The sequence below is a fragment of the Diadema antillarum genome, unplaced genomic scaffold, assembly GCF_040938485.1.
Source record: "Diadema antillarum isolate AM-2024a unplaced genomic scaffold, OU_Dant_1.0 seq00001937_RagTag, whole genome shotgun sequence".
Lineage (NCBI taxonomy): Eukaryota > Metazoa > Echinodermata > Echinoidea > Diadematoida > Diadematidae > Diadema > Diadema antillarum.
Genome location: NW_027272598.1, coordinates 390,689 through 404,397, shown reverse-complemented (window position 1 = coordinate 404,397; position 13,709 = coordinate 390,689). Strand labels below are relative to the sequence as shown.

The following is a 13,709-nucleotide window of genomic DNA, read 5'->3' as shown; positions in this document are numbered from 1 at the left end:
GTTTTAAACCTTTAAGGCAGATGTCTGGAAACTATAGCTGCTAGTGAATAGAGAACACCACTTGAGTGAATACCCCTATTAAATGCCTCTAATCCCTATGATGACTATTGTGTCACCATGGCCTTCCTGTTTGACTATTGAAAGGCTTATTGCTGTAGTGAGCTTGCTACCTCTACTGTACATCTAGGTCAAGTGTAGATGGATTCTTTATGCTGATGAAAAAGCTTAGCTTGGGTATGTAAAGGGTTCAGGAGTCACAATTTAGGGTTATGTGGATGAAGACAAGTGTCCACCCATTCGTAACGTGTCATGTCATGCTCTGAAAATCTCCCTGAAGTGCTGTTGATTGTACCCTGATTGTATTCTATTAATAACATGCTTCTTGATGGCTGTGGGAGTTCCTATGTATTTGCTGGCAATGAAGCTGCATCCAAATTTGGTGGAAGAAAAGAAAGATTCAGCATTGTCTGTAAAGATTGATTAATTCAGTGGGTGGTACAGACTTGGCTTATATGTATAGTCCTATCCCTGATTATGTGTGACAGTCAGACAAGTGATTCACTGGTTTAAAAAGATCATGATTTGGTTGTGGTGGCACACAGGCCACATCCAGAATTTTATTTCTTTTGAAAATAATGTAGCCTTATTGCCAGTGAATACTTTTGATATTATCTGGATCTCAATGTGTAACCTCTTCTATTTCTGCTTGGTATATCTTTTCCCCCGCTCTCTGCAGGCAGAAACAACATCAAGTATGTCAGTCTGTTCTTCCTGGTGGTGCAGAATGCATCGCTCATCCTCACGATGCGCTACACCCGCACGCTGCCCGGCGACAAGTACTTCACCTCCACGGCAGTGGTGCTGTGTGAGGCCATCAAGATGACTACCTGCATCGTCATCATCCTGGCCCAGATGCGGGGCAACGTGGTGGAGCTCGGCCGCTTCCTCTGGCAGAGCATCGTCATGCAGCCAGTGGACACCCTAAAGCTGGCCGTGCCTTCCTTCATCTACATGGTGCAGAACAACCTCCTCTTCATCGCCATTTCCAACCTCAGTGCAGCTACTTTTCAGGTGCGGCTCTCCGATCATTTGTGGTTGTTATTCAAGAAAAGATAGCTCTCAGAAGGGTTCAATTTATCTTCCAATCTTCCACCATTTTGAATTAGTTTGTAACACATCAAGAAAGTCTTCCAAGAAACTAGTCTGGCTGATGCGATTTGCCTTGATAATGACTTTGTCTGGGGTATCTTGAGATAAAAAATGTAGATAAATTTTAATGGTACAACTTTTATACCTGAATTACCCTCCCCAGTCAGTAGTGGGTAGGTAGAACATTATGTGATGATCGGTCATGCCATAGCAATTAAATTTTTCTACAAGCTGTATGTGTTGCACTCTGGCGCAGAAGATTGGTGGAATCTACTCTGGCCCAATTTGTCAATTGGTCACAACCATGATTGGGTACGCTCTGAGACTGTATAGTACTTCCGGCAACCTTTTAGGTTGATATTTCACATGCTTATTGTTAAACTGAAGCAGTGTTTATGATAGCAATACTTCACACATTTCTAATGCATCTGTGTACATTTTGGAGCAAACATCCAGAGTTATGCAGGTATATTGATATTGATATTGATATTGATATTGATGCTTGGATGAGGTCTAACTCATTGTTTCTAAACCACAGCAAGTGTGAATTTATCCTTTTTGGTTCTAAATCTCACTTGAATAAGTTGGATATTAATTGTATTTCGATTGTAGGTAATGATATTCCTCTGTCAAAGTCATGTCGCAATCTGGGTGTTATGTTTGACTCTCACATGGCTATGTCCGATCAAATCACCAACATTTCTAAATCAGTCCGTTATCAATTGCGCAATATTGGTTTTATTCGCAAGTATTTGACTCGCTCTGCCACGGAAAAACTTGTTCATGCACTTATTTCTTCACGCCTTGATTTCGGTAATGGTTTGTTTTTCAATCTACCAAACTCGCAAATTGCCCAATTACAAAAGCTACAAAATGCCGCTGCACGTATTGTTTCTTTGTCAAGTAAACGCAGTCATATCACACCTATCCTGAAGAGTCTTCATTGGTTGCCTGTACAGGAGCGTATTCGGTTTAAGATACTTCTTTTGGTTTATCATGTTATTGAGGGAACAGCTCCTGATTACAATGTTTGTTTGTTTCGTCAATACCAACCTTCACGAACTCTTCGATCCTCAACTTCAGGTCTCTTACATATTCCGTTTTCTAGGAAATCTTGGGGGGAACGAGCTTTCGCTCACGCTGGACCAACACTGTGGAATTCACTTCCTCGTGAGCTGAAAGACTCGAGCTCTATAACATCTTTCAGGAGTAATTTAAAATCCTATCTGTTTAGCAGTGCATTTTGAAGACCAGTGTCTTTTGAAGACAGACTTTCATGTCTTTTTTTTCTGCTTCTTCATCCTTCTTCTATTACTGTGATGTACTTGTATTTTCAATCTGTTTGCTTTGATGTACAATTGTAAAGCGCCTTGAGCATTTAATCAAAGTGGAGAACGGCGCTATAGAAATTGTATGTATTATTATTATTATTATTATTATATTACATGGGAACTTTGTTCTTCCTCTGACTTGACAACCTACAAGTATGTGTTTGGTATCTTGGTATTGTTTTGGTTTTTGATCATTTTCATAGTTATTGTGTTTATGGTAATACTGTCATTACTATTATTGTTTCTGATATTCTGATCATCATTTCAAGTTATTAGTAGCTGTAATAGTACAAATAGACTGATTATTTGTTTCATAAAGACACTCATGATCTACACACAAAATGCAATGTATACCGGTAGTCATGTTCAATTGTGTACAAGACATTGCAAGTACCGGTATGTACATGTACATGTAGGAATCTAGTATCCTGTATGCGTATCTACACTTGATGTATTCACTTGTGTACTGATTACACAGTACTGTAAAAGTGGATATTTTCGCATGAGTAATTTTTTGCGCTCAGCGGGGTATAAAGATGAATTTTGTTTGTTTTAAATTCCGCGGAATTAGGACATTAACTACTGGGACATACTGTATGGCATGCAAAAATATTCGCATACCAGTACTTTTATTTTTGCGCTAGCGTCTGGTTGTGTGAAATGCGCGAAAATTTCCACTTTTACAGTAAATCATATTCCCCACAACCCAATAACTTGTAGCTCTGGTTCTGAGACTACCAATTATGAACATGTACATTTTTCAAATATACTGTGGAGTAGCAAGGATGAAAGGTTGATTTCAGTTTACTGATGTGTCATGATGAACACTATGGGAGCATATTAAAAGGTGACACCCGATTCAGAGTGATTTTCTCTTAGGCAGTGTCAACATTTTTAATACTATGTCACTCTTCTTCAGAGGACACTCATAATACTTGGTGTAATCCTTGTCACTTTTCAATTATCTGGCTGATTCCTCCTTTTTTTACTTGATCTGTAATTAGGCTGAGAGTGAGCATGCAATCTTGTCTAGAAAGTCACAGCAGAATATTAAAAACATCTTTGATTGCACTCTCTGTCATACATACACTCTAAAATATAAACATATTACTGAGATAGAAAACTATTTGATTTCTTTGTGCATTACATTTGAGGGGAAATATGCAGCAGGAGTAGAGGTTTGTGCTCTGCAAGCACTTTGTATGTTGTCTCTTCTCCTTATGCTTCAAACGTTACATGAGGCTTTTTTCATAACTTACAGAGCATCCTTCCATGATTTCTTTTGAATTGTCTTTGCACCTTTGCTCAGGTTTCCTACCAGCTTAAGATCCTCACGACAGCTCTGTTCTCTGTTGTGATGCTAAAAAAGAGCCTCTGGTCTTTGCAGTGGGTAGCCCTCCTCATGCTCTTTGTGGGAGTTGCCATTGTACAGGTGAGTTACCTTTGCTGGACTGGATTTTCTTCTATCAAATTTTAGGCTTACAGTTACACTCCAAAGGAGTTCCAAAACAACCTCTTATTGCAAGAAGAGAGATTCACATTCAACTTTTTCGGATGTGTCTATAAAAGTGATCGCCTCAAAGTCCAGTGAATAGAATGCAGAAGATTGCCATTTACATTTAGAGTATACATGTATTTACTTCTTTTTAATTATATCGTAATCATGAATTCCATGAATAGGGGCAGGTTTTTTGGTGTTTACTCTCATGATTAGTAGCAAACATATCATTTGTTCTTGTTTTTGTAATTGAATCGGTCACTGAAATTCTTTGTAACTTTAACAAACATGTAAGGAGAATATTTCCTGTTACATACTATTTGACTCTTTAACATTTGCGATATGTGCTGTATTGCAATATTTGTTAGTGTCCCATGATGACCAACCAAGTTTACTTTATTTTGTTTGTTGTTTATCTGTGTGTCTTCTTATAGATGCAACCCAGCGACCCTTCAAAGGCAGCTAGTGAGAAATCAACCACCGAACAATCACCCATTACAGGCCTGATAGCCGTCATCGTATCCTGCTTGTCATCAGGGTTTGCTGGGGTCTACTTTGAGAAGATCCTCAAGGGCAGCCAGGCATCCATCTGGCTGAGGAACATCCAGTTGGGCCTGTTTGGGACCCTGACTGGAATCATCGGCATCTTCGTAAAGGATGGAGGTGGCGTTCTTGAAAAGGGCTTCTTCTTTGGCTACACGGAGTACGTCTGGCTGGTGATTGCCATGCAGGCGTTGGGTGGATTGCTGGTGGCCGTGGTCGTTAAGTACGCGGACAACATCCTCAAGGGATTTGCGACCAGCTTCAGTATTATTATATCCACGGTGATGTCGGTGTATCTATTCGGGTTCCTTATCAATCTGCAGTTCTGCGTTGGAGCCGCTCTGGTCATCTCGGCTATCTACCTGTACAGTCAGCCCCGCCCTGCTTCCCAGACACCCACCGTGTCGGAATCGACGAAAGCGACACAAAACGGTTCGTGAACAAGCGGGCTGTAGAGCGTGGATAAAGCAAGGAACAATTTGTCTGTTGCATTCCATGGTATCTCCTCTATTTTTCACAAGTGCTTTCCATAAAATATATATTTCAGATCCTTGTATCATGTACAGTATATTTCTTTGAATGCGAGGTCCATATTGGTTCTTCTAGATTATTTTTCACGAAGGTCAGGAGAACAGTATTGTAGTGCTTTCTCAGTCTTGTTCAGAGATGGATTTTTCTTCTTGTCTTTGACTTGCTAACAATTCAAATCATTTACTGTTACTACATGAGAGTCATCCAGATGCAGTAGAGTAAATCATAAGCGTGTGACAAGTATCCACCTTTCTTACTAGCTACAGTATATTTTTGGACTTGTCTTTAGAATATGTAGGAGTACATCCACCCGCTGTGAACTGAATAGTCCAAAAGACACCCGACCTAGTGTAGCCTCATGTTTATTGAGACTATGAAAGGTCGCCTTGTTGGTAGGAATTCAACTAACACCTCTGCTGATTCAGGGATATTATATGACACATTCACCAACTAATATGGTGATCTGCTCTAGATCTATGCACAAATGTTCTTTATGACAGTTACTAGGCTAGCATGGAGCCATCAAAAGTAGAATTAGGGCCCCCTTGTTCACCTAAAATCAGAGCTGTTAACCGTAATAGGGTAATGGTAGTGTCCCTTCAAGTTTTGACCAAAGATATCTAATACTAATACCACGAGAGTCGCTTGTGCATTTTAAAACAATTTTTTGATTCATGCATTGTAGTGCAAACTGCTGTGCATGCATTCTAGTTTTATGAAAGACGCTTTTGCATTACATTATCACAGCTTTTCAAATAGCCCTTTGGTCTCATATCCGCTTGTGACTGCCCTTCTTGAAATTCACTAAACTGAATGTGGCCATGAGTCCTGCATGTGAAAGATGTTTGTATTTACCCATTTTTTTTCATCCGTATTTCACCGTCCTCTGCAAATTACTTTTAACCATAAACACTTTGTGTTTAACTCTAAAAGGGCTGGGGGGGGGATTTCCCCCCCCCCCCCCCCCCCCCCGATGTTTCGCGCAATAATTCTGCAGCATGAGAAGACCTGGCCGTTAGGCTTCTTTAATTTTTTTCTTTTGCAACTTTTGAGATCAAATTTGCAATGTCTGCATGTACCACTATGAAGTCACATCTATTTTTAGAAGTGAATGTCACCCACCTCGATTTTTGTGAGTTGCTGTGTAAACCTTCAGAAAATGTCATCTTCCACGAAGTCTCTCTTTAATGCGATGCTGGAATGTAGAGTAAAGATTTGATTGTATTTCATCTGAAGCAATGATTGAAAGATGGTCCTGAATAGTGATTATTTCCATTCATTATTTTTAGATAAATGTGGCTAAATATGTGTTGACTAGTGTAGATGACGTGCAGGGACCAAGTGTGCATAAACTTTTATGTTTTAGGCAATGCATTTTTTGAAAGGAGAGAAATGGATATGAGGTTGTACATAAACAACAGCTGTTACCGCAAGCTGTTGAAGATAATCAGCATGATGGCTTTTATCAATGTGTTTCAGTCGCCTAAGGGTTGCAATTTTCTTTTTCACTTCTAGGCTTTTTGGGGGGTGGGGGTGGGGGGGGGGAATCAGTAGAGAAACATTGCCTCTTGCTTTGATTGTGCTCTCCTACTTAGTGTGCTGAACAAGAAATATGTCGAACAAGAAATATTTCCCTTTGTTGTGCATTTTTGATGTGTTTTTTTTATATCTTCAAGAAAAAAATGCTACTTAGTCTCAGGATGTTGCAAAATCTGCTGATGCAGTGTGATATGCAGAGAGTGCTCTTCTTTGGTGTGACAGCTCTACCCATGACTAATATATTGCCATCCATGTGTTCTACAAATTTGTATGAAAGGAAAGATCAACTCTGTAGAGAGATATTGATGCTGTTACAGTCCTAACTGCCTAGACCTGCAAATATCAAAGAATTCTGATATCCCCGCTTGATTAACAATAATGTTTTAAAGCTCTTCATGTAAATCTATCAGTTGACTCTCCCATACCCCAGTGTGCCCATGGAGTATTCAAACTGTGCCACTTCTCTTATCCTTTAGCACCAGATTAGTTCAGAGACAAATAACAGTAGTTGACACTATGAAAAAGAGTGCTCAAAAGGCATTTTTGAAAACCTGGCCTGCTATGGGACTATCGAAACAATGGAGTCAGCCATGCATACAATATGCTACACCAAGATCAGACAATGGCTGTTTGCCAATAGAAGGAAAGCACGAGCGTGGCACTCAGCCTTGAGCTGGTTAAAATGCAAGTTGCAGACCATTGGAGGCAAGCTACATACAATGTAACAGTAGTACATCCTGTAATATGGATCAGTACTGGTGCCGAGAACTGCAGATACAGTATGCAAAAGTTTACTTGACCTTTCAAGGTCATTGCACCTTTGAAAGGCGTGGTGAATATTGTACAATAGTGAACTCACCTTTAACAGCAATGAAGAGCTATCTTCAATTCATGGGACAACATGTGCTTTACAGTCATAATGTGTATGTTTATGCACTGCACAGTATGTCAATGCAGAGTGGCAGTAAGTTCAGCTGAATGGCTGAAATGGGAAATCTTGAGAATGATTTCATATCATGCCAGTATAAGAGGAAAAGGGAGCTGTAGCTTGAACTGCAATTGGTGCCTGCTATACTTACATGTAGTCAGCCAGTTCCGAGTTAGCTCATTGGCACATTTGTAAGAATGACCTTTCTCTCTTTCTTTTTTCAGTCGAATGGGGCATTTCACTCGTTTTCAGAGCGACACAATGCATGAGCTTTATGTAAAAATGTATGGGATTCATCAATCCTGTTCAAACAACAACAACAAAAAAATGAGCTTGCATAGACCAGAATGATCCATCAATTAACTCTTGGGAACGCATCCATTTCATTATTTTGCATTGAATGTATTATCAATCTCTTTCTGTTGATATTGCCAAATACCACTTTTGCTCTCAGGTGGATGTGCTGGCAAGCAGCATTTATATATAAGGATTACATTCTGAATAATCATTACATCCCAGATTCTTATCCCAGTGAATTTAACAACCAACATGCCTGTTGGTACGATTACCTTTTTCTGCTCATGAGCAAAGTGGAACTCCCAAATGGCTTATTCCAGGTGGCAATGAATACATGTAATATCCCACCAATATTGCAATATACAGGAGATACTTGCAGAACTTTGATTTCATAACAAGATGGTTTCTGTATTAGGCAGTACATGTCAGTGACCATGTGGCTTTGCCCCAATGTCTACACTGTAGTTCTGATCAGAGTGTAGATCAGATTTTGCATATTGGTATTTAATAAGGAATTTAAAGTGCTCCTGGTTTTTTGAGTCCTTCAGCATGTTTATTCAATTTCCAAGGCCACTTTTTACATTTTATAAGGATGTGGTATATCATGCAATGAATAGTTCCAGTGCAAACTTATATAAAATTTATAGAAACATTGTAATATTTTCTCTACTTTATGTTCATACTGCAAAATGTTTCATGGACTGCTGTTACAACTAATTGTACATCAAGTACTTGTGTATAACGTATGTGTTGATGCATGTTATCATTAACTGCATGACAGGGAGATGTTTAAATTGAGCATATCCTACATACCTTTTTACCTCACTTTGAGAGAAGTGACGCTGAAGACTTTATGACTGTTGCTTTTCATGTAGCACAATAATTTTTAGCATCTTGAGACAATCACACATACAGTGTAAAGTGGGTGTATAAAAGCTACTCATACAGTGTATTGGACTGTGCAGTTCGGATGTGCATATCATTTTAGACACCAATTGATAGTCAAATCCAAACAAGTTGCAGATGGGCTGGGGTTCAGCTGACGCTAGAGATGTATTAGTACATTTAGTTTGTCGTTATAGAATTTTGATACCAGGAGATATTTTGCTATTGGTAGAAATTTGATTGTATCAGCTGTTAAATAGAGAGTGTATTCAATCATTAACAGTGACTGTAGTCAAATATTTATGTTTTTAAAAAATGATCAGTTCTTGTATATTTAGTACACCAAGATCATTGTCTTTGAGGTGACAGTACAGTGCCTTGAATATATTCCTATGTTGCAATTTATTATCATTTCAATACCTTTTGTTAGCATTGTTTGTATTTAAATGACTGTTACTTAAGTTGTCAAGCACCCTTTAATACAATTAAGGCAAGCTTGTGTTTGCTGCAATTACAGAAGCCTTGAATGTAGTTTATCGTCTGTGGGGTGACAAGACCATGTACAAACCTGTATCTCAAATTTTAGTGAAAAATCAGTTTTGGGGATTAATTGTAAGCTGATCAGTCTTGATCTTGTCTTGTCATACCCCAAAATGAAGACACCATGATACAAGTAGCATGTCAAGGGAAAGGAGATAACATTTGTTAGGCTGCTTTGACTGCCATGTTTTTTCGCCCTCAATATTTGACATTTTTGGGATACAAGGTTTTGTCGCCCTAACAGCATTAAGTAAAAATGCTTTGTGGATATTTGCATTGTCTAGCATACTAGAATAATGTCTACATGTTGCTGTTAACATTGTGTTTCACCCCTGAAGATTGACTATAATCTGCTTGTGCTTAATATGTCTTGTTCATGATATACATTTTTTTAATGTTGCAAAACTGTTGGAACTATCATAAAATCAGTTCACAGAGATGTTACTTTGTAGACGTGTATCCACTACAATTCTCCTTTTCTTGGCTAATCATAACAATGTCAACTTTCAGTATCCTAAAACATGCGACAATTCGGTTCCTAGTGAGGAAGATTTTGTAGTCAGTCTGGATAGAAGTACGTACAGTGTATATGTTTCTGTAATTCTCTGAGTTGTACAGAATCATGACTGATAGTTACGAGTGTAACCTTTCTCATTTATTAAACCCTATTTTAACTAGGAGGGTCAAATTGACCCCCCCCCCCCCCCCCCCCCCCCCATCGACATTTCGTGCCACGATTCCGCAACGCGCAAAGATTTTGCCGCGTTGTTTCGTGACTTTTTTCATTGAAGCCTCGCGCATATTTTGAGACCAAATTTGTGACGTCCAGGTACACCGTTGTGAAGTTACGCAATGTTTTACATATGCATGTCAACCCGAAAACAGCTCAAATTCATGATTTCGTGTGCAAATCCAATGCAAATTGTTTTTTTGTTTAATTTATAGAAATTAGATTATTTCAACTTTTAACCATTGAAATTAATCAATTCTAATGTAGATAAGTTTGAAAAAGTGACTGCAACAAATTTTGCCAAAAAATAATAGAAAACAAAAGATCGAAAAAACAATAAAATAAGAAATTAACAAAACAATAAAAAACAAAAGAAACTGATTTTGATTGCGCTATTTTTTTACAAGAAAATTGTTCGATGTGTCTTAAGGAACTCTGACACAAAAATTTAGCAATCTTTCAGTCTTTTTGATGGAGTTATAGGTGAAAATATGATTTCATGCATAAATTTGCATGATTAATTTATTAAAAAATATAAAATCAACATTTTTCTATTGTATGACCATGCAGTCTTGTAGTTGACATCCAGCTCTATTTTCAGGCAAAATTTTGCGGCAATCGCGCGATTGGCGGCCGAGATCTGAAGGGTTAAGGGTTAAGTCGCTTGCACCTAAAATCTCAATACAAATAATTGTAACTGGACTGATTTCACTTCAGTGAAAACTATCAGCCTCTCTGTATTTGCTCAAAAGTGAAATACTCTAGAAGGTTTTTTTTTTTTTTTTTGCTTACTTGTAAACTCTTCTTTTCAGTAATATTGAGTTTGGGAATATGTGTTCAGTACATTGCATTTCTTATTTTCTTATGTGTCTTCAGTGACAAGACAGAAAAGCAAGCAACTATTGTATTGCATTAGATGGCTGAACTTTACACTTCTTAGAAATATTAGCTATTATCATTTAACTTTTAAGTTGTGGAAGGCTGAATATGAGGGCCTTGATGGCTTGTGAAATAAAAAAGAAGAAAGGATATGTGATGCTAATTTGACACAAAGTTTGGTGAGTACATTGTAATATTATTGCTCATGAATTTGTGGAAAAGTTATGTAATTTTGTGTTGGCTACAATGCAATACCTGTGTGGAGAACCACAACCCTGTGTTATGCCTGAACTGAAAGTTTGATATGTGTACGCAAGAAAATACTTCAGACAAGTAAAGCTATCATCGCAGGGACTGTCTCGGGAGTTTTACCCTCTTTACGTAATATGAGCTTGCATGGATATTGCCCGCTCAGCAATCTGCATTTGTCTTAGCACAACCAGAGACTCCAACTCTCCCACTTTCGACGGGAGATCTCCCACCGAAAGCCCATTTTTGCAAAATCTCCTGTTCTCCCGCTTGGGATTTAATTTCTCCCGCCCTGGCTCTGTGTCTCCCGCTTGAAATGATTTTTTACTTTATTGCCATCGTATGTTGAAAGATAAGCCTTAGATAGCATGAGAGAGCATCTAGAATCCTAGAGCATCCAGGGCCCTTAAGCGGGCCCTGGACCCTGGCCGCAAGGAACTTCGCTCTTCGCGCACATCAAGTTGGAGTCTCCCGTTTGTTAGGGATTTCAGGCGGGAGAATCTCCAGATCAGAAGGTGCTTGGGGTTGGAGTCTCTGCACAACTGTAGATTCAAAGTTGAGGCAAGCATTTGATGTTGCTCAGTGCATTAACTGATGATTTTGAGGTGCCATAGTGTGCCATGTAGTTTGATGTACATTTCTTAGTACTAAAATGCCTTGGTGTGCTCCCATGTTTGTTCTGAAGCATAATATGCTGTATTGTGGGAATTTAGAGAGTCCGTGGCTGTAGCATGGAAAAAATTATCAGTGTGCTGCAGTTTTTGTTGTCTTTGTCAGTTGAGAACATATGGAACATTAACTTTTGGGAATTCAGTCTCATAACCTTCTGCTCATTAGCTGATGGAGAGATATTGAAACTGACTTTTCCATGTACATGCTCTGCCACAAAATTGATTTCATGTGCAAGTGTGATTTACTGTGAATTATGTTCTGATGACGGGAATCATAGATAAAAGATGAATAAGTCACGGTTATTGTAAAGGTAAATGTTTTATTATTTAATTCTGCTGGGATATATCCATGTGATTTCTTGATTTCCTTTGACTGTGCTTACACATGTCAGATTATTTCATTAACAGAACTTATTTGCTGTATTTCTTTATTAATCTCAAAATCTGCCACATGCATTGGATGAATGTAGTAGCATCTCTGTGTACAATGAATGAAGCAGCAGGTCAGATATGTCACATCGAACTTTCTTCTCTAGTATTAATTGTTTGATAATAAGAGCATTAAGCATTACACCTTTATTGTGTAACGTTATTTAAATATCTTCATCAATAGTGTGCTTTATCATTTGATAGTACATGAATATAAAAAGTGTAACTGTATTTTTTTGTTGTTGTTTTGTTTCAGAGAATCAAGCAGTGGGTTCATCAGTTTTGATGATAAGTATTATGGTATATCAACCACAACTTTACAGCTTGATGTAGCATTATCAGTAGCATAGAGTCTACAACATACTGTGGTATTTACTTTATGCATACCTGTAAAAATTGGGCCAATGGCCAAAAATATGAACAAATAACAGATTTACGAAAAATTTATTGAATATTGTGATCATAATTGCTATCTACTCCAAGGCAATAAAGTATGCATAACAAACTTTAACTGCAGCATGTAGTGAAATTGTCTCTGTTTGTGTTTCTGCTTGTCTACAAATTGTTGTACTTGTAATTTATTAAGCACATAGAGGTATATGTATAGCTGTGCAAGATACTATGAAATCTTGGTGTATTATGATTTTACACATCCTCACATCCATCTTTCAACAAGCAAAATCTGATAATCACATATCTAGAAGAACATGCATTAGGCAGCTATTCCAAAAGTAAAAATGCAAATGAAACTACAGGCAGGTGAGACTGTACTATACACATACACTGTGGGTATAAATCAGCTCTACATTCTGCATATACACGTAGATCAAATTCAGCATGCCAAACTTCATTCATCATCCAGCCAATAACTCACATGTACATGCTGTTCCCTTTAATGGATGATTAATATTGTCTAGCATTCTACTGCTTGTAGATCAAACAAAGCAGTCATATATCACAGAGTAATGGTTGAACTTGTAAGGCTTGCAGTGAATAGATTCCTGTTGTCTCCCACGCACAATGATTTATCATGTAAAGTCGGAGATAAGTAGTACTACACGTTGTATTCTATTCAAATATTTGTTATACAACAATGCAAATAATGATTTAATTACAACATCCAGATTGGTCGAAAGGTTGTGTGTATTGTGTAGGCATGTCATTGCACATCCAGGTGTTAGAGACCTTCTTGCCACACTCTCATTTCATTTTACTTTGTATTTTGTGTTGTGACTAATTGAGAGAGAGTTTGCATGAAGCAACTGGGAAGGTCATAGTGGTCGCTATATGGTGTTTTAATAGGACTTGAGGCTTGTCTAATACACTGTAATGACAATTTGATCCAAAAGAAATCACTATTGAGGAAATGGGTATGAGATACTTTTTGCAATGTGAGCATGCTAATATATTTGTCACCTGAGAATGTGTACACACACACATACACACACACACACACACACACACACACACACAAATAAGCAACAAACAAAAACATTGACCGTAAGTATTT

At 38.1% G+C, this 13,709-nt stretch overlaps 1 protein-coding gene across 1 annotated transcript; it reads left to right on the top strand.

The window, feature by feature from the left end:
- Positions 1-717: 717 nt before the first annotated feature.
- Positions 718-5,137, top strand: LOC139713269 (UDP-galactose translocator-like; the record flags this gene model as incomplete). The annotated part of the gene is made up of 3 exons (XM_071625014.1): positions 718-1,071; positions 3,790-3,912; positions 4,413-5,137. Coding segments are annotated over 3 exons (1,026 nt in total), but the record flags the coding sequence as incomplete, so codon positions are not given.
- Positions 5,138-13,709: the final 8,572 nt, after the last annotated feature.